Raw genomic sequence first — 21,253 nt, forward strand, 5'->3', positions numbered from 1 at the left:
GAGCTAATGAAAGAAAAGAAAGCCCCTGCCCTGGCTGAGAGCAAGCAGCAGCACTGCAAGTGATGCACCGAAATGTAGGGAGCATGCTGGAGTGCAGGAATTCGGTTACAAGGCTTGTTTGCAAATTAATGGCTAAATCAATTAAATGCAAGCATGGGATTTCTCTTGGGGAAAGTCTAGTCACGGTCGCAGGGAGAAGGGGAGGGGTTGTGGAGCAGGGATGACATAATCACGTTTGCGAGTCACCAGCAGTGTGCATGCTTTAATCCATTAATGGGGTTTTTATCTGTGATCATAAAAAGCAGGTTACATTCAGCCTGGAAGGGAGCGAGGGTTGGAGGAGAGGGGAGGGGAGAGAAAGGCAGAGAGGGAGAGAGAGGCAGAAAGCAAGGGAGAAAGAGAGCACAATTCACTCGGTGGATTGCTCGCAAGCTTGGGGCTGATAATTGGGGATCTCAGGAGAGCAGCTTCTCAGAATAACTCGCTCTCCTCAGAATGGACCGACGGCAGGCAGTGGTTCAGTCCTGCTGATATTTTTTAATCCCTCCTTGCAGTTTGATGGGCATTCCCAGTGCTTTTGTGCACGTCTCGGGAAGCGTTGACGTGGAAAGGAGCAGCGAGGAGGGGGAGGTTGGAGGAGAAAGCTGCAGCTCCTCTAAAAATACGGAGGGCATGCAGGGGAGCGAGCAGGCTGGGGAGGAGGGCGAGGCGGGGGCACCTCGCACCATGGTCCCCCGGTGCCGGCGCGGCGCAGTTTCGGAGATGTCCCTGCTGTGACTGGACGCACCATGAGCATCTGGGAGCTGCTCCTGGCTTTCGTGGTGGTGGTGCTGATGCTCGTGGCCCTGCTGGCCAACGTGCTGGTGCTGATGTGCTTCCTGTACAGCGCAGACATCCGCAAGCAGGTCCCGGGATTGTTCATCCTCAACCTCACCTTCTGCAACCTGTTGATGGCCGTCTCGAGCATGCCCCTGACCTTGGCTGGGATCATTTACAAAAGTCAGCCGGGAGGAGATGAGGTCTGCCACGTTGTGGGCTTCCTGGAGACTTTCCTCACCACCAACTCCATGCTGAGCATGGCAGCTTTGAGCATTGACAGGTGGATTGCTGTGGTCTTCCCTCTAAGTTACCACTCCAAAATGAGGTACCGAGACGCCGCTCTCATTCTGAGCTACACGTGGTTGCACTCGGTGTCGTTCCCCATAGTGGCAGCTTCTCTCTCCTGGCTGGGTTTCCATCACCTCTACGCCTCCTGCACTCTCTACAACAAGAGACCAGAGGATAGGACACAGTTTGTGATTTTCACTGGGGTCTTTCACGCCCTCAGCTTCCTCCTCTCCCTGGTAGTGCTGTGTTTCACATATCTCAAAGTGCTGAAGGTGGCACGGTTCCACTGTAAGCGCATCGACGTGATCACTATGCAGACCCTGGTGCTGCTCGTGGACATCCATCCCAGGTAAGCCTCCGTGAGTTCAGCAGCTGTTCCTGGCAGAAGAAGTGAGGAGGGGGCTCAGTAAATAGAGACTAATCTGTCTCACAGCAGGAGAGGGGGAGGGGGAGGAAACAAATATCCTCTCAGCCTGTTCCTGTTCTGCACGGTTCTTTTCACTTGTGTTTAATTCTCTGATTGCTGAACTTATTTTTTGTTAGGCTTAAGGACTCGTTTTGGGAGGGAGAGCAAATGAACAGGCAGTTTTGGGCAAGCATGCACTTCCCTTTGAGACAGTGATCTGATCACTGCCCTTTGTCTCTGAAGGTGGATTTAGTGGTCAATAGCTTTGCATATTTTGGGCACTGTCAGCCCAAGACCCGTTGCTGGGTCCCTGAGAGAGAGGAGGCTGCACATGTCCCTTGGAGTTTGGAAGGGAAGCTGAGCACTGCCTGCTGCTCCTTTTCCCAGCAGTTTCCCCATTGCTGTGCTCTCTGTAACTTTATCATTCCTGAATGCAGAATCCTTGAGGGAATTACATCTGCAAAATTCATGTGCTCGAATGCCTGCACTTAAACCTTAAGTGAGAGAGAATTCAGTAGCTGTGCTAATGTGACAAACAAGGGATGTATAAAGCTCATTTCAAATGGGAGATTTTAGGCAAGTCCCTTGTGCCTCAAGACAAGAGGAGAAAAGTCCCCAGGGACAGGCAGGGTTGTGGGCTGGAAGGAAAGAACCAAACAGGGAGAGGAATTTGTGCAGAAGTCACACCAGGAATTATGCATAAGCCATAAATCTAGCATGAATAATCAATGTATAGATCTGGAAGGGATGCAGGCTTGGTGTGTGATACCGGGAGGAAATCTGGCTGGAAGAGAGGAGAGCAGAGAGCACAGAGCAGAGAGCAGAGAGCAGAGAGCAGAGAGCAGAGAGCAGAGAGCAGAGAGCAGAGAGCAGAAAGCAGAGAGCAGAGAGCAGAAAGCAGAGAGCAGAGAGCAGAGAGCAGAGAGCAGAGAGCAGAGAGCAGAGAGCAGAGAGCAGTCCCACACCACACATCCCATCTGACCATCCCTGCTCCCCTTTGCTCCACCAGCCTCTCCATCTGCAGGCAGCCCGGAGCAGAGCTGCAGGGCTCCGAGCACATGTGGCTGTCCTCAAACACAGGTCATGGTTTGGGGATGCCTGAGGCTGAGACAAATAAGTCTGGAAGCATCAGGACAGGGCAGCACATTTTAGAGGGACAGAAACATTTGCTCAGAGGGAGAGAATTCTTCTGTTAAGCTGTTTGAGCTGTCTCTTGACCAAGAATGCAGAGCAGAACTTTGGGCAAGTCTTGTTGCCGTTCTTGAGAAATGCAGGGATAAATCTTCCCTTAATCACCAAGTCACACAGAGGACAAAAACACCCTCCTGTCCTATGTGCTGTCTGCCTGATGAACTGTGCCTCGACTGCCTTAGCTCCTGCAGCATGAGGAGATGTGCTGGTTACTCCCAGGAAAGTGCCATAAACCCACCAGTGATGTTTGAAACCCCCTTCATTTTGCCTAATGCTAAAAGTATGCCTGGACTACACAGCAAAGTTTAGTAAAAGGGCAAAAATCTCAGTGTTGCTTCCCCTCCCCTGCATTTTTTCTGGTTGAGGTTGATTTGAGGGCGTTTGTGCATTTTGTGATCCTCTCTCTGCAGGTGGATTCAGTGGGGCTGTGGGAATGATGCTACCTCTCAGGGGAGACAGAGCTGTGCAGGCACTTTGCTGTGAGCAACCTGCACCACTGCCTTCACCTCTGGCACCAGGTGATTCTGGTGCCTCTCTCTAAGGAGTTTTAGTTTCTTTTCTACCTGACAGAACTGATTTGACCCCTGGAGGGGCTGCTCTGACCAGTGCCAGCTCCTGCTGCTGAAAGGGGCAGAGCTCAGGTCACCTGTGAGAGATGCTCAGGAGCGTCTGGCAGAACAAAGACATCATTTTCATTATGTAACAGGCAATTTCTGGGGGCACCGTGGTGCCTGACAGCACAGCTGTGGGTGCTGGGGGAGTCCAAATGGGAGAACAAAGTTTGCAATCCCACTGTAGACTCCTCCTCTGGCTCTGTGCAGAGGAGTCCCAGTTTCAACGCTGGGAAATGTGTACAGACAATTTTTTGCTTCCCATGACTCAGAATCCACCCGCAGGGGGTCTGGTGACAGGAGTTGTGACACATGGCTTTATTACCTGTGACTTAGAAAGACATGAGTGATCTCCTGAAGATCATCCAGGACGAGCACAAAGGAAACCTGCAAATACCCTGCAAATACGTGTGAGTGTTTAGGGCACAGGGAATTTCAAGTTAGCTGAGGCTTTTTTAGTGGATCCTGCTTTTTCTATGTTCTTAAGCTCAAAATATCTTGAGTGTTGTGGGAGATTTGGGCAAAACTTCACTTTAAGTGCTTAACCCATGTATTTCTTAATTCAAATTATCTGTATTATCTTTTTGGTGTACCCAGCTCCACACATCTTAAGGTCCAATATCTCACAAACTTTGTTTAAAATACAAAACCTTCAAAGGGATATAGCTCAGATTTCCCAGGATATTAAAATCTTTAAATGAAAGCTTAACCAATAATCCTGCTCTATTACTGATGTCACTGCTAGAACTCTCATGTGTCTTATCTTAGTGCATGACAGTGTGTGCAAAACCAAAATATTCATCTGTGTACATGGTCTACATGAAGGAGTGAGATAAAATACCTTCCTCTGTAATCTGGTATTTATTGGATACATCTGGAAGGGCTGAATAAAAGAAATGGGTTTAAGTCTACCAGGACAGTAATGGGTGAGCTCCAGGAGCAAGAGACAGCTTTGCATAAGATGTAACTGGGGAAACAGAGACAAAAATTACACCACCCTCTCCTCCCTAACAGCACCTTAATTGAACCTGTTTTGGAGATTCACTTTCCTGTATTGCCATGGGCTTAGGATATTCTGAATTTAAGAACATGGGTCTTAAACAAAGCTCATGAAACTCTCTGACAATTTTTCTGCACATAAAAATACTCCAAGTTCCCCAGCTCTTGCAGAATTGAAAGCGCACAGGTTCCCTTGAAAAGGTGGATATTTTTTTCCCTTCTCAGCTGTCATTTCTAGCTGCAAATAATCCACATATAGAGCATGTAACACCTTTAAATGTGTCATATTCTTTAAGAGAAAGACAATTTGTTATGAGAACAAACTTTTCCTCCAGTATTTATCTCATCACGTCGTGTTAGCTGCTCTGAGCCTGGCAATGTAAGACCAAATTTAAGATGGAACAGAAGAAACACTTTTTCTTTAACACAAGCAAAAGGAACTCATTGCCACAGAGATCACCGAAACACAGTGGGATCCTCAGGACACAACATGTGTTTGGGTGTTGATAAAACATTTACAGATGAAGTAAATAATGTAAGGGTATGGCCATGAGCCTCAGAGCTGTGACAGTGTGGAGCCAGAGAGTGAATCATCAATTAAAAATGTACAACAAAAATGGAAAGACCAATGCCAAACAGTTGGGTTATATATATATATATATATATATATATATATATATATATATATATATATCTAAGTGCAGGACATGGGCCACCCCATTCAGTTTGCCTGAGAAGTGACTGTGCCACTGTGGGATCTGTGCAAGGAGTCAGCAGCTCTGCCATGTGCACAGAGAGGGGCTCAGGATGCCAGTCTGGCTTTGCTGTGCCCTTTCCAAAGGGATTTATTGGGGCACAGGCAGTCCTGGCACTGTGGGAGATACCAGTGCTGCCCAATCCATCAGCCTGGAGTGGACAGGAGCTCACCCACTTCCCTCAGAAACCACGGGAGCACAGGAGTCCCTCAAACAGCCAGAGGAGGGGGGTGAACTTCCATATTAATCACTGTTTTCACAAGCCAATGTGCTGATTTCAGGGATTTTTTTTTGCACTGAAAGCAAAGTCTCAGCCCTATTGGCACCCCAAAGTGATTCAGAACTTCTGGTGGGCTGCTGAGACCACCAACAGAAAACTCAAAGGAAAATCCCCCGTCCCAAAATACCATCGGTAGGAAAGAAACCAAGGTGTGACTGATTTGCAATTGTTTAGCTAGAAACAGAGCTGGTTTGAGGTGAGGAATGAGGATATCCCAGACTGTGGATTTATGAAACAATTCCAGCTTTGGGGAGCATTCAGCCCTGCAGATCTGATGGGAGGTTTATGGCCACACAGCTATGGGACACAGTGAGAGCTCCCAGGTTGGGCTGGAGGTTCACAGTGCTCTTTTTCCCATTATGATCTTATTGGTTTTTTGGGTATCTTACTGGGATATTTTTCCTCTCCAAGGCAGTGGTGTTGAAATTCCTGTGCCTATCCCACTCTGGATATATGGGGATTTTTGAAAAAATTTTGAATGAGTTAGAGGCAGAACCTCTAAATTGCTTTTGATGATGAGGTTTATTTTCTTATCTTCGACATAGGAAGGGTGAGTTCTGCTCACATCTTCACTGCATGGTTCAGAAGGTCACAAGACCCTTAGTTACAAGACCTTTCTAAGGAGTTATTGACCAATTAAACACTGCCAAAAAGGATATTTATTTTTTTGACCCAATCCTTAAATATTTTGTCTTATGGACCATGCTACAGTGTCAGCTTTCTTAGCCAATCAAGTTGTGACACACAAACCTACAGTACTGAATTCTAAACTCCTTGTTTACCTCTGTACCTAATTTATTTTTTATATCTCAAACTCTAAAACTCTAAACTTTCCTCTTTTTAACTTAACATGTCTCTGCTTTAAACTATAAATCCACATTCTCACTTCTAGCACCTAAGTTTGGAGGCATTTTCCAAGGTCTCAGATCAAATCCTGTGTTCTAAGCTTTGGCTTACAAGCCCAAAGTTCTGAGAATTCCCTGCATGTTGGATTCAAACAGGATATCTTCCAAATCTTTGAGTATCTTGCCTGCAAATACAGCTTACAGTAGTTCAAGAAGGAGCTGCAAACTGAATCCAAGGATGAATTCCACCAATTTTTCTATAGATCAATTGCTATAATGGGGGTGTGTGCACACAAACATACAACCAAGTATTTGTCAGGAACTTTGTGGAGGGTAAGATGAACAGAGAATGCATTAATATTTGGTTTTGTCCCATTTGAACGCAGTGCACCTGTTATTGGCTTACACAATTAAAACATATTTTTCTCCATCATTCCATGGTGAAGCCATTGGGGATTGTTACTGGTGCTGTTGGTGACTGATGTCCTGGTTTGTGTTGAATGTCACACAGCGTGCGGGAGCGTTGTCTGGAGGAGCAGAGGAGACGGAGGCAGCGGGCGACCAAGAAAATAAGTACCTTCATTGGTACTTTCATCCTTTGCTTTGCACCTTATGTAATCACAAGGTAAGTGGGAACCTACATCCTGGGAAAGGCTGCTGAGATGCACTCCTGGCTCAGGGAAGTAGGGCACTCTGAGCCAGGACAGGATTGAGGTCTCCTGGGGAAATCCGACACGCTGTTTCCACTCCTGTAATGGAAGTTGCATTTACCGAGCTAACAAATGATGTAAAATGTCCCAGTGCTTCTCCTCCCAGTCCTGATGCAGTCTGAGGGGCAGATTCTGCTCACTCAGCCCAGTCAATGTGCTGCTAGCATGGGAGGGATTTAGGAAGTCAGTCCATAAGGATTTGCAGATGATGCCTCAGGTTCAGCTTTTCTATTTCTCAGATTCTGTGCTGCTTTAGTATGTGGTTCTGGGTTCCACATCAGGGGATGCTGAGCTCTCTGCACAGAGCAGGGAGACAAAACAATTCCTGCTCCAGCTGGGCACCAAGGACAAATGATCCAAACCTCAGCCCAGGAGCACAAACAGCGTGGGCTGGAGAGAGAAAAACCAGCAGGGTGGGACTGCCTGGGCTGGAGCTGGAATGGGACAATGAACTCCAAGGTGCCAATGGAGCAGAACTGATCCCAGGGAGAGCCCCGGGAGCGCTCGTGCATTTTGGGACCATTTTGGGTCATTTGGGTGCAGCCCTGGCTGGGCTCTGGTGCTGCCCAAGGTGGATCCATGAGGAGATCCTGGAATAAATACCTGCTTTATTCTGTGACTCTGCCCAGCCTCTTCTCTAGGGCAGCCTCACAAGGCATCACAGACATTTTTTTTTTTTTTTGTGACCTACTGCTCTGATTGACTTCCCAGTCCAGGGGTTGATGTCCAGGGAAAATCTTGCCTGAATAGCTCAGACTGTAAAAATTTGGTCAACAAGATTCAGCTGAGGTGAGAACATGGTCCACAGACTTAAACAGTTTTGTCTGATTGGGTAGGGTTTATTAGTCATAAATATCAAATATCAAAACTATGCTGGCTCATAACTGACAAATCTTCTCATGATTTATGGTAGATATCCATCCACCAGCTTATCTTTGGAAATGGCTTCTGTGGGAAACACTAAATTACTCCTGTGAAATAAAAAGTGTTAGAAAGTGAGTACTTCCAGAAAAAAATATTATCTGGCTGTTAAAGGAAATTTACAGCCTGCATTCTTTTTTATAAGATTTTGGAAAAACTGAGATGCTGCTATGAACAACAGAGAAAGAAAAAGGAATTAAAGTATCTCCTATTCCAATACTGTTAAGTAGAAATTAGTGGAGCCAACCTCATTCAAACTCAGATCCACCTTGAAAAAAATCATTGAAAAATCTGGATTAAGAGTCAATATAATTGAACACTTGGCCAACCGTGAGCTTTTCCAATTCAGTGCAATACCCTGAATTCACAGAAATAGAAAATTAAAGTAATTTACTAGAATTACCTTCACTGTCACTTCATGGCCACAAGACACCACTGCAAGCCATGCACTTAAATAGTATGAAAGGACTTGTAATTAAGGACATTTAGCCTTAATTCTCAAGCTGTAAGATATTAAAGTACTTGTCTTTTGGCAAATGGTTAATTTTTATTTCATGTTAGGTCTGTGAACTTACTGAAAATCCTCCCAGTCACAGAATAGCTGGCAGCTCATCCTGAGTGACACTGAGTGCTCTAAGCAGAGCTGTCAGGAGTATTTCTGTGCTCCTGCAAAGTCATCTCAGCACTCAGGCACCACCTCCCCACCTCCTCCTCACTCCATGGCATCCCAGTTTGTGTCCCAGTAGCCTCAAAAGACAGAAGAGGGGGTAGAAGAATCCTGAGCCTCCTCCCTTTAGTCTGTACAAGGATCACTTCAATGTTCTCCTGCTGAGGAGCAGCTTCTCCACAGAGGGTGATGGTGAGGAGGGGGAAATGCAGGGTCCTGGATGCATGAGGACGTTTTGGGGTAGGGTGGGAGCTGGTCAGACGTGTCAGGAGGGGTGAAGTCTCCCACATTCCTGGCCTTTTCAACCCTGATGGGTAAAAAGTTCACTGCATATCATTGTCACTGCTAGAAAGGAAGGGATGGGACTATTTTCAGGTTAAGAACAATTTACTGCTCAGATAAACATCAGTCTCAGGCCCTGAGATTTTAGAGGAGCAGGCATTCGGCCACAGCTCAAGAGCAGTCACAAGTTCTTGGTTACAAGGCAGTGCAGAACTTTCTAACCCAATGACAGCTGCCACAGGGTTTATTTTGCTTTTCTAACCCATCACCTTTACTCACTTCTGCTGCACTGTGGATACTTTTGTCCAGTGGGCTTCTAACTCACAGGCACACATCTGCTTCTGTTAAAACTTTTAAACTCTCAGTTTGTTCCATACAACCCCACCCTTATATTAGAAACCCTTCACCATCTCACCCATTCAGTTTCTCACTTAAGGCATTTTCTCACCTATGACTACAGAAATACGAGTTTATGATTTTTCTGCCTAATATCTGTGTATTGTATTATTACATCAATCCAAGCTTCTTCTAAGGCTGCAGATCAAACCCTTCAGTATCTGTGGGAGTTTCTGTTTTTCCAATTCCCACAACTGCACAGCAGGCTGAAGGGGAATTCCCTCCCCGAGAGTCAGGGATGCTCCAGGACACTCATCCCTGCCTGCCCTGAGCCTCACACACAGGGCTGAGCATCCAGACACCGAGGGGATTGGGAGAATTGGATTTTCATTGTGTGAGCAGGTGTGTAATTGTGTGTAATTCCTGGACTCTGTCCAGTGCTTTGCATGCTCAAGGGAGACACGGTCAATCACAGTGCAAGCCGTGGACAGAAGTCAGGAGAGGGAGTGCCTTGCCTCTCCTAATCAGCAATATATTTCAATTAAACATGCTTTTAAGTGCTCCCTGAACTGGGGGCTGACAGCAGCAAATCACAAGGTTTCACTATAACACCTTCCTGTTTCCACACTAAAAATATTCCATGGACGAGTGAAGGAGTTGTGCTCATGACCCCAGGCAGATAAATGCTTCTCTGGGTAAACCAGAGTTTTTCAGATCACACTGAGGTAAAAATCAGATTAGGCACTTCATTTATCAAGGAAACACCTTCTAATTAGTTCAGTAGATGACCTTAAGTAGCATATCAGAATCTGATTGTCTTTGATCCAGTGTTTCCACTTTACCAGCATGACAGGTGTAATCCCCCATTATATATTTCTAGGCATAGCTTTTTTTCTGTTTTGTAAAATAATCTGCTGGTACACATTTCTTCCTTTGCTGTATTTATCATTATGCAATTAAATATACTTGTTCCAAACCTCTTTTCTCCAAGGAACTTTTTAGTAAGAAAAATGAAGATAAGTCATATAAATTTCTAAAATTAATTTCCAACTCCAGGCATTTCATACTGAAATACAGAACTCTGCTCATGTAAGTTACTAAGTGCTGTCAATGTGTGAGGAAATTGGCCTTAAATTAAAAATCCTGAAGTAATAGTAGGCAGAAGTTCATAATCCCAAGACCTCAGGTTACAGAGGAGGATGGTGAAATGGGAAGAAGATGATTAAAATTCTGTTGTATCAACTCTGGGGGATAGGGGGAAAGCAAACCCTGGTTTTGAACACAAAGCAGAATTCTGCAATTTGTGTTCTTCAGCATCCCAGCTGAGTGGGCACATATTCAGTAAAATATTTGAGTGTAGTGATTAACTGCACATGTAAATAAAGGATTTCCAGTGTGCATTATGTGTGTAGAGATCAAGGTCCCACTCTTCAGCATGGCATTCTTGTTTGTTTACTGAAGGGGAAATAAAATAATTGGATAGCCATGTGAAATGACACACTCTACAGAGTTGTACGTTTCTAAAAGATGAACAATATATCACAGCAAAAGAGCTTAAAGCTTTGAAATAAAAAGATTTTGAAGACCAGACAGTAGAAGAGAGGCTTATGAAAGCAAGGAAGGGAATTATGTAGTTGATATTGTAAAATTTAATTTACAGGTGGCACTGAAATATTAATGTTCCTTCACTGAAAATGTCTTCTTTTAGGCTGAAACTTTTCATGAAAATAGAAGCTGTGCATATAATTTCCCTCACAAATGAGAAACAAAACCTTTCAAAGGCAATAAATTCTGTGATGTGCCTTGAAAGGCTGACATTTATTTGTACATGAAATGGAAATGCATAGCTCAGGGTTTGGCTACATTTCTGTGTTTGCTGCTTGATAACAGCAAATGTAATTTACTATAAAAAATAACACATGAGAATTGAAAAATGTGTAAATGTCAAGGAAGCTTACAGAACATATTTAAAATATTTAAGATCTTGTTAATAAAAGTGTAGGCTTTTCATTTGATCAGTCAATGAAGGTAAAATTAGCAAGTCTAGGCTTGGAACCCTGAAGTGTCTGCTTGATGTGCTTTAAATGGAGATTGTTAATGCCTCATGGAAGTGACTGACAGAGCCTCAGACACAAATTTGTCATATTTTGGTTTTTCAAGGCATCCGCTGAATTTAATTAAATGTAATCAAATTCACATCTGTAAAGCACTCAGTAAAAATAAATCATCCAAATGGGATTCAACGTGGTGAAATTCAAAACATGAAGTAGGCATTGAATAAATGAAGTGGAGAACAACAGGGATGGCTCACGGTAGATTACAAAGCAAATATGACTCAGTAGATGAATAATTTCCAAATTGTCAATTCTCATTTTAGAACACGTTAATGTGGATGCCTTAAGTTGCATTTTATTAAAGAAGAGACAATACACCAGATGAGACCACCTGGAAACTCAAGCAGATGAAAATTATGTCTCAGTTCTCATCTTTGTAGGAAATATAAAGATCATGAATTACCAGGAGAGGTTGAAAGAACATTCATTTAGTTGAGATGGGAGAGAAATGGGACAGATTAATGTTCTTTGGGGCTTCAGACCTGCTGAGCCAAGCAACACCAGTGGAGTGGCACAAACAATTCCCAAATATTTTCATGTGACATTCCCTGGTCACCTGAAACATCCCTCACATTGACTGGACTGTGACATCTGCCAGCATTATTTTAAATAATACATCGTAGTGAAAGGTTATGAAATGGTATGACTGAGGTAAAAAAAAAAATCCTCATCTCCAAACTGCTTGAAGTACCAACCTTATTGTCATTGCTGCTGCAGGAGCCACCCTGCAGAATGTTCTTTGGAAGTGCTGCTTTGTCTGGAGAAACGTGAGCAACTGAAGTATTTCCCTGGAGATTTAAGAACACCTGCTGCTGCAGACAGGTCCAGCAAAGACCTGACCTGCCTCGTGGGGCTCTGTAACAGCACACGTGGCTCTTTGACCTCTGTAAAATCAATAGTTTCTAACAGCTACAGAGCCATATTGAACAGAGCTGCCCTTTGATGCTGCTCAAAGGCGTGGGGTGTTATCAATATTTCCCTGTCAAAAATGCTCTCAGTGCACAGTGAACTATCTGGGCTAGTGTAGGTATGAGCAGTATATTAAGCTCTTTCCTCTCCCCCTCCCCTAATGATTTAAAAGTTTTGTCTTGCTAAATTTGTTGCAAATGTGAATCCTTGCCCTTTGAACTGGCCAGTTTTTAAATTCAAGGTATGACACGCTGTCTCTCAGCAATGTTTTTTCCGTGTGTGCTTCTACAGCTCAAACTGTTCAAAGGCATTGAACTCTCTCTAGGAGCTGGACTGGCCAAAAGTGCTGGGCAGCCCTGGTGAGGTGACTCAGGTGCTCTAGAGAGGACCTAGAACCAGGAGTTCTGACTGATGCTGGGTTTTTAGGTTGCTCACAGCAGAGGAATTTGATTCCCCTGAGACCAAGCAATGGCACTTTGGCAAACAGGCCTCAAGTTTACATTTGCAGCCTTTAAATTTTTTAAGAGGAGGACAATATACACATTTTCATGAGCAGGGCTTTCTTTTCTTTAGTTTTGTTGCAATTGCCCAACAATAATTTGAGGGTGTGGGGTGGGTTAATGTAATTTTTAACGTTAAATCCTTCACCCTCCCTCTCTCCCCAGACTTGTTGAATTCTCCTCTGTGGTCCACATCAACTCCCACTGGGGGATCATTTCCAAGTGCTTAGCTTACAGCAAAGCTGTTTCAGACCCTTTTGTGTACTCTTTGCTACGGCACCAGTACAAGAAGACGTGGAAGGACATCATAAACAAGATCCTCAAGAGAAGCTCCATCAACTCCTCGGCGCTGGCGGGCGAGTCACACAACCAGAACCCTCCGCAGCTGAACGAATGAGGAGCCTGGTATGGGACCTGCCGAGTGATATTTGGGAAACAACAGCAACTGGCCCACCCCTAGTAGATCTCCTCAGCTGTCCAGGTTTTGGGAGGTGGCTGTGGGCAGGGTGAAGTCCCTCCAGCAGCCCAGGTAACATCCAGGCTGCTCTGGACCTCCTCCCTCCGACTGGAAGAGCGCTATTGACCCGTGGTCCTGCAGGCTCCACAAATACAAATCTCCCATTGATTTCCATCAGCAGCTGCATTTAAGGATAAAAAACCAGTCCTCAGTAGAGGGATCCATGAAGGTAATGGGGAGCAATCTGCTGCTGGTGTAAGATTATTCTGAAAAGCTGCACAAGGATATTTGTGCTGTGTTTGTCGTTGGCTGCAGGTAAAGCTCCTTCTGATGTAGCTGCCAACGTGGCTTTACAAAAACACCCCATCCTAGTGGCTTGAGAAGGTTGTTTGTAGAAAATATCTTAATGGGAAAAGCTTAAAAAAATAATCTAAATATTCATCCAGTGCCCAACACAGTTCAGCCTTTTCTGCTATATATTTTAGGAAGAATCACGTAGAATTGAAGGAAGAGAAAAACCACTTTTGGAATGTGCTGGATTCAGCCATGTCTTCTCTAAATTTTTAAAGTTATTTACATAGAATCCCACTAATATTCTCCCCATTAAATTTCAGGGAAATACAAATGGTAGGCAGGGTGGAAAGGTCAGGATGCCTCCTGCCTACCTTCCATATATCTGAGCTCTCGAATAGCTGGATTTTGCCCAAAGATGCAGATCTGGGCCCTGTGCCCAGGAGGAAAAATTAAAAAATCTCTTTTTCTGAGGAGTTATTAATAATGGGGTTTTTTCCTACTTAAAGGAAAGATGAGTCTAAATCTGAGTTTTAAGTATAATTTCCAAAGCAAGTGGAGCACAAATAATAGGCCTCCCTCTCCACCATGAAAGTGGAGCCAATAATCTGAATCCACATCTGAATGTGCAAATCTCTGGAAGTGTCAGTACAAATCTTTATAGCTCTGGATTGCAGTTCTGCATAGGAACACTATTAACATTTACCATGCACTCAGTTGCCTGCCCAGATTTTAAAACAGGCTTGGTTAATTAGGCTTCATGAATGCAATGGCAGCTTCAATAACAGCTGACACAACTGGCTGTGCTGCCATCCATCCCTGCTCACATCCCAGCTGTCAATGACACTCTGAGGAACTAAGGCCACAAGTTGTAAAAAATGTGGGATTACTTTTTACTTGCCACCTTCTCCCATGCAAGAGAAGGGCTTGGTATGTTGCAAAAAAAAAGTCCACTGTTGAATTTTCTGGCCTCTGATTCAAAGCCCAGCCTGGGGACTCCATGAGGGGCTTCATCCCAAAGTCAGTGAATGTGGGGTAATACCTCAGTTATTATCTGAACATTATCAGATACCATGTAAATTAAAATTTTCAGCTTAAATCTTAATTTCAGTTATAAAAAATACCATAATTACAATAAAATCCACGCATCATTGTAGCCACAGGATTTAAGAAAGCTTTTACAACACTGCATTCAAATGAGCCCTTAGCAAGATTAAATAGTCTACCTCATCTTAATCATTTTGCTTCTTAGGCTTAACATAATTTTCTCAGGTGCAATAGACAAAAACACCCAATTCAATACTTGTTTCTTAAGAAATTCAAGACATATTGATGATTGGATTGTATTAGAATACAGGATGTTAGAAAGTTAAATATTATTGAGTTTAAAAAGATAAACAGCTCCATATTGAGCATGTATGACTTAAATTGCACCAGGAAAGGCCACAGCTTACACATGGAGCTGATGCCAAAGCCAATGGGAGGTTTGTATGTCAATAAGGGCAGCTCCAGAAACATTTAAACCTTCAATTTCAATTTTTAGTAAGCTAATTTCCCAGGAGAAAAAAGCATAATCCGTTTAGGATGTCTAGTGAAAGAGAATACAGCACTGGACTTGTCTCATTATGCTTGTGTATCACAGTCAGTCACTGGTTGATTTATATCCCACCATGAGCAATAAATCTCTCCCCTTGTATGTGTTTAAAAATTTGTCTCTCTTTCATGGTGCCTTTCTTCCCTAATTAATCTTATAACAGAGAATAGATATAATTTCCCCTTCCTTGCATCAGCTCTCTGTCATTTTTTGACCATCTGAAGCAAGCAGGAGTTGTAAATGCTGGTGCTTGACAAACTGCCTCAGTACATGAAATAAAAACACCCCAACATTTCCTGATGACATTTTATAGGATACTCAAAATATGATACTGTGGCTTGTTAAGTGCTAGATTTTCAGCTGAATTCTTATAGGCAACTGGCAAAATTTTCTAAAATGTGTGTCTCAGTGCTGAATGTAGATATGAGTAACTTATCTGTCTGCTGAGTATTATATGTACTATACAACACTCTGACTTACTGGAGTGAGTTGAAATCATGCTGGTAAATGTAATGCACAGTATTTATGATCTCTGCTCATGAAGCAGAGCTGTTCTCTTGTCTAACACACATGTGTGCAAGGGTGGGGTTGGGGAATTTCCATTTGTTGCTTAAATATTTTTCGCAAAATTTGTCAAGTTTGGCTGCAACCTGTGCCCAAAATCTGGAGCTGCATGTGCAAAATCTGGGCAGCTGCTTAGGCAATATGCAGATTTCTGTTTGTTGTATCTGTGACCCATATGCAATATCTACTCCTCACACGCATGTTCAATTAACATTTCCTTCATCTCTTGTGAATTTGGCAGGCAGAGCACTGGCAGATGATTAAGGGAATGGAGTCCACCACGTTGTTTTGTGGATTCTGAGCTTTCTCCTTTGTTCATTTTAATGGTTTTTACACTGTTTCAGAGGCCTGACTGTGAGCTGTGATCCTGGTTTCTGTTGTGCTCTTGAGCCACTTTGAATGTGAAGATCTGGGTAATTGCAATTGGCAAAACAATGAGAATTGATAAGGGTTTGTTGAACAGTTATTAAGTACCAGGCCCTCTCTTGACATAAATCAAAACAATGGTGGTTTCACCTGAGGATTGGGTCCATTAGATGATTTAATCCAGGGTTTATAGATTTCTTCTCTATGTGTAGGGCCCTGTTTTTATGGTGTTTACAAACTGAAGGATGTAAACAGGATTTAGGGAGTTCCTCTGATGTGCAAATGCTCACTTCCAATGTCAGGCAGCCACATAACTAATTCAGTTCTATCCCTGTCCTTACACTTTGAGTAGATGACCCTAAAAACCTCTTTTCAGTAGCCCCAAATCAGACCTTTCAGAGCTTCTTTTATGTCTGAAAAAAACCCCATACAAACCTAGAGATTAAAGATGCTTCAGACAAATCCTTATGGAGCCTGATGACTGCTGCAGCTGTAGCCACACATATCACATCATCCCAGTCCAGCTGAGATTGGAAGGAACCTCAAAAACCCCCAAAAACCCCCAAAATCCACATCCCTGCCTCTGGCAGTGATTTACCCTCTCAGTTTTGCCAGTGCATCTAGGTAATGATCTTGATCTGCTTCAGGTCAACAGTAAAATCTTCTGGCACGAATATTTTTTTTTAAATATATCTTTGAGAAAACATTTTAGACTAAACTTAAAAAAAAAAAAAAATTGAAATTTTAGTCATTATTTCCAAAAAACATTTCGTTTTAGTCATTTTAGACTAAGCTTCAAAAACCAGCTGTATCAGAACATCTTAAGGTGTTCCAAAAGCGAGGCAGGAATGGATGTGAATGGGGGCTGGGAAGTCCAAACTGGCTTTGCTGCAATGGTTTGGGACTACTTGGCTGCAGTGAGCTTTTCCCATGCCCTGTTTCCACCTCTCCAAGTCTCTCAGACCTTCACTCATTCCAAAGAAAAAGGTGAAAATCCTGTCAAAGCCCTGTAGCTGTGCCAGGGACTGAGGCTGCAAGAGGATCCTTCTGGGTTTGGGAAGACTCTCATGGTCTTCAGATGGTTTTTATGGGAGCTACTCAAATGGTTTGAATGATCAGAGAGTCTAATTCATAAAGTCCAAGAGGTTTAGGTCACTTGCAGAATGGGAATTTTTCTGGAACTACGTACCTAAGGTTTCACAGCTCCCTCATCTCTCTTAATCCTAAATGAAGTTTCTGAATATCTTGTCCTATAAATTTTTATGTGTACAGTGAATATCGCTGGAATAACACTTTGGAAATTGCTTTTCTCTGCTGTTAGGTCTGTCCTCTCCCCACAGTCTTCTGATTAAACAAAGCTTAAAAGCAGAGACTTCACACCTCTGCCAGCTCGTTGTTTCTTGACTAAAAATCACTGATCAGCAGGGAACGCTCAGTTAGCTCCTGACCCCAGAGTCACTGTGAGTTTGCTTGGCTGGATTGTGGGGCTGAGCACAGGCTTTGTGTCTGCAGAATCAGGGATTATGTCTTTGCAACCTCCCCAGACCTGAATAAGTGAGAATAATGACATCGTAGCCTTAAATCTATTTATTTTTAATTTGCTTCTTGTGCTTTCAGCATTCAATATAGTGAAAATTTTCGATGGGTAATTTTTTTTTTTTTTAGGAAAACTATCCTGCTTCAAAAGGCAGCTGTCCCTGTTGGGAGGTATAAAAGTTTACATGGAGAAAAAAGCTGCTGCAGTCTTTGTAAAATGTCAGTTTCTCACCTGTACTCCTGGTGTTTGGTGTAAATATGTATTTAGGATTGTTGGTTTTTAAGCAAATACTGCTTAAAAAAAAAAAAAAGCTGAAGAAGTTGCTGTAGTTTATCACATATGTCTGTATTTCTAAGGAGGAGGATTAGCCCCACAGGCTGCAAGTGCACTTCAGAAATGTGTGTGCCAAGAAGAAAAGCATCAGGGCTGTGACAGCAGGGGTGGCAACTGAGGAGTAAAATAACATATATTTTTTTTTTGGTTGAAGAAATGCTATTTCACATGCTTTCAATATACCCAAAGGCACAAGTCCATATGGCTGATTATTTACAAACAAAGTCATGCTAGGAAAAGGATTTCCATCTGGAATTACTAGTGAGTCAGAGACTCATGGAGGGGTTTGGGGTTGGAAGGGAGCTTAAATCCCATCCCATGCCACCCCTGCCGTGGCAGGGTCACCTTCCACTGTCCCAGGTTGCTCCAAACCCCAGTGTCCAACCTGGCCTGGGACACTGCCAGGGATCCAGGGGCAGCCACAGCTGCTCTGGGCACCCTCACAAGAAACAATTCCTAATTCCCAATATCCCATCTGAATCTCTGTCAGTTTGAATCCATTTCCCTTTGTCCTGTCACCCCCTGCTCTGGTCCAAAGTTCCTCTCCATCTTTCTGAATTAGAAAACTGATTTCTAGTCACTGTAGTTCTACAATTAGAGCTTTAAAACAAATGTTTTTTCAAAGGCATAGAAAGAGCAAAAAAAAATCAAAAGTCCCCATTCCCTTGGGATTTGGATCCAGTGGTTTTTAACGCAATGCCAGAGCATCCCAATGGGATTTTAGTGACAGTGCAGCAGGTCCGTGGTGCAGAATTGGCTGCAGCCTTCCCCCTGCTGCCCTCCCCTCTGTCCTGCTCTGCATTGCACTCTGAGCCCTTGAACAAAAACTTGAAAAAGCCCTGTCAGACACCAAAGTGTTTTAATTTACCTCCTAACCACTAAGCCCTTGTGCACGGACAGGTAAATTCTTCTCCTGTTTTGCTAATGGGATCAACGACCAACAGAGGGGTAAAAAAATACAAAGGAAGAAATCTCAATAATTGAGTGACTTCTGTGAGGAAAGTCAGTGAAATGCTCGGTGCCCTCAACTTGTGACAAGGTTGGGGACAAATTCTCTGTGCTTTGTGCCCAGCCACATTTGAAAAATAGTAAAATAAAGCTACCTACATCATCCAGACTAAAGAATGGGTCTTTTTATAGCAGAAACCATAGGGCTTCCCAGACAAGATATTTGAAAACTATTATCACATATTGCCTTGGAAAATAGAAATAGGTAACTAAGAGGTGCCTTGATTAACTTTATTTATACACAGGGCATTTTTCTAATCCTTAACATTTTTTTCCACTGCGTTTTTATTTTTGAAGATTATTTTAGGATTAAAATTTCCATATATTTGTCAATCACTAATTGTTCCCTTCTTGCAGGAATGTAACTTATTACCTAATAATCCTTCCAGGTGCAGTGGGAGATAAACTTTTATCCCTAGATTAGACTATTAGAAGATTATTTGATTTTTTTAAAAAGTCGTTAGGAGCTGGTTTTACAACTCCTTGCTGCAAGGACAGTGGGGTTGCTTGGGTGAGTAAAAACCATTCATATAATGAGAAGTATAACATGTTCAGTCTATGTATTTTGAATATTTATTTTGTTTTGAAAATATTGAAAATAGGTGGTTTCCTATTTCTAAAAGCACCTAGAGCCAGTCTGAAGGAAGATAATTATGAAATAACATTAACAGCTGCTGTAGATAGGGCATGTTTGATTATATTATTATAAATATTCCACTATAATTTATTGCATTTAACTTTTTTTTTGTATAAAAAATGGTGTCTAATTGCAGGGGCTATTTATTTAGGGGGAAAATGGGAACATAAATGAAATATTTCTAAGTTGCATGGATAAAGGGATGCACAGACCTCTTTGTAATGACAAAACACTTAAGAGTGCCATGAGTTAACATGGATTTTAGGGTCCCAGGTAAGCTAAATTCTGAGTCTCCTGAGAGATATTTCAGATAAACAAATCCATTAATGCAAAGGCAGACACGTAAAATTCTCTGTGGCTACAGTTTAAAGGAGTGCAACAAAATAATTATTATTCCTGAGTTCAGATTTGGAATAATGGGGCCTGTGCTGTCTGTTCTGTTTACAATGGCTTGTGCTTTGTGGATACATATCAAATGTTGTAATATATTTTTATTACATAGAGTTAATGGTTGATACAAAGTGATATATATAAATAAATACATACTAAATCTGTATATTGTGATTTTGTTAACTTTACTGTTAATGAAATGTGATTATGACAAATGACTTGGCATGAGCTATTTTTTCATATAAAATTCATGTTTTAAAAAGCCTGTTTCACTTCCTTGTTGCAAAAGTCAAGCCTGTGGTGTCATTGCAATGATATGATCTGGTCAGTCCCTCCCATATTTTTGGAAAGCAGCTACAAAGCCCATTGCAATGGAATATTACTTCATTTCAATATGAGCAACACAAGTGGAATAATTGGAGAATCTAAGTACGCAGTGCTTATATCTGATCTTGGATATATGTTTAGCCTTGGTACACGTGATTCTACTTAAATTGAGTTATTCCCTGACATCTTGAGCAGGTTTCAGGGCTGGTGTGAAATCAAAAAGCAAGGTTGAGTGGCTTCCTTCTCCTGCTCCCTGAACATCCTCCCCCATTCAGAGCTCCCACAGAAAGGCTGAAGACTCTTCCTCAACACCACCCAAGTGGTTTGCACCCTGCACAGGGCACAGCTTCTGGTCCTCACAGAGCAGAGTCTTTCATTTCCATGTAAAGTCCAAATTCTTGCTCCCCAAAACCAAATGCTTTGTTGTGGTTTTTTTTTTTTTTTTTTTATTTACAGGGATTCATCATTAATACTTTAATAATTAATAATGAATTTCATTAACAACATAGAATCACAGAATAGTTTGGGTTGGAGTGGACCTTAAAGGTTATCTCATTCCGCACCCCTGCAATGGGCAGACACCTTCCACTCCCTGGAACCAGAAACATTTCCAGTCTTCTCCCTGTGATCTCCAGACAGAGATTTGAGCTGAAGATTAAATTCCACTCCAGTGCACACATTAGGCCTCTTAAGGGCCCTTTTGCTTCCCATACAGGTGTTAAATCTCCACTGTAGAAAAGCACAAGAGATCCCAGAAGAGCTGAAAATTCGCAGGCGTCGAATAATTTCTGATTTAACCACCATGATTACTTTGTGCTGCGTCTTTTATTCCCACTTCCCCCCATTATTTTAAATAACTATTTTCCCCACCTTTCTCTGTGCATGTCCCACCTCCCTGCCAGGCACACATGAGCAGGAGGCTTCACAAATTCACACCCTGCTCCCACAAAGGCTGGCAGGGCTGGGTGAGGTAAATCATTTATTCACATTCAGCCTGCAGCCACTTGGAATTTTTACTGAGAGCAAGGCACAAATCAGGCTCCAAAGGCAAAGATTTCACTGTTATCTTTGAAAGGAGGGAAAGGCATTTCCCAGGATCCCAGCTCCATCCTGGGC

The 21,253-nt window shown here is 42.8% G+C and overlaps 1 protein-coding gene across 1 annotated transcript; it reads left to right on the forward strand.

The window, feature by feature from the left end:
- Positions 1–698: 698 nt before the first annotated feature.
- On the forward strand, positions 699–20,025 carry GPR26 (G protein-coupled receptor 26). Its single transcript, XM_021526369.3, has 3 exons — positions 699–1,456; positions 6,706–6,819; positions 12,799–20,025. Exons 1-3 carry the CDS (start codon positions 789–791, stop codon positions 13,028–13,030), a joined length of 1,014 nt encoding a protein of 337 aa, XP_021382044.2. The 5' UTR covers positions 699–788; the 3' UTR covers positions 13,031–20,025.
- The last annotated feature ends 1,228 nt before the right edge of the window (positions 20,026–21,253 follow it).

The sequence above is a fragment of the Lonchura striata genome, chromosome 7, assembly GCF_046129695.1.
Source record: "Lonchura striata isolate bLonStr1 chromosome 7, bLonStr1.mat, whole genome shotgun sequence".
Taxonomy (NCBI): Eukaryota; Metazoa; Chordata; class Aves; order Passeriformes; family Estrildidae; genus Lonchura; species Lonchura striata.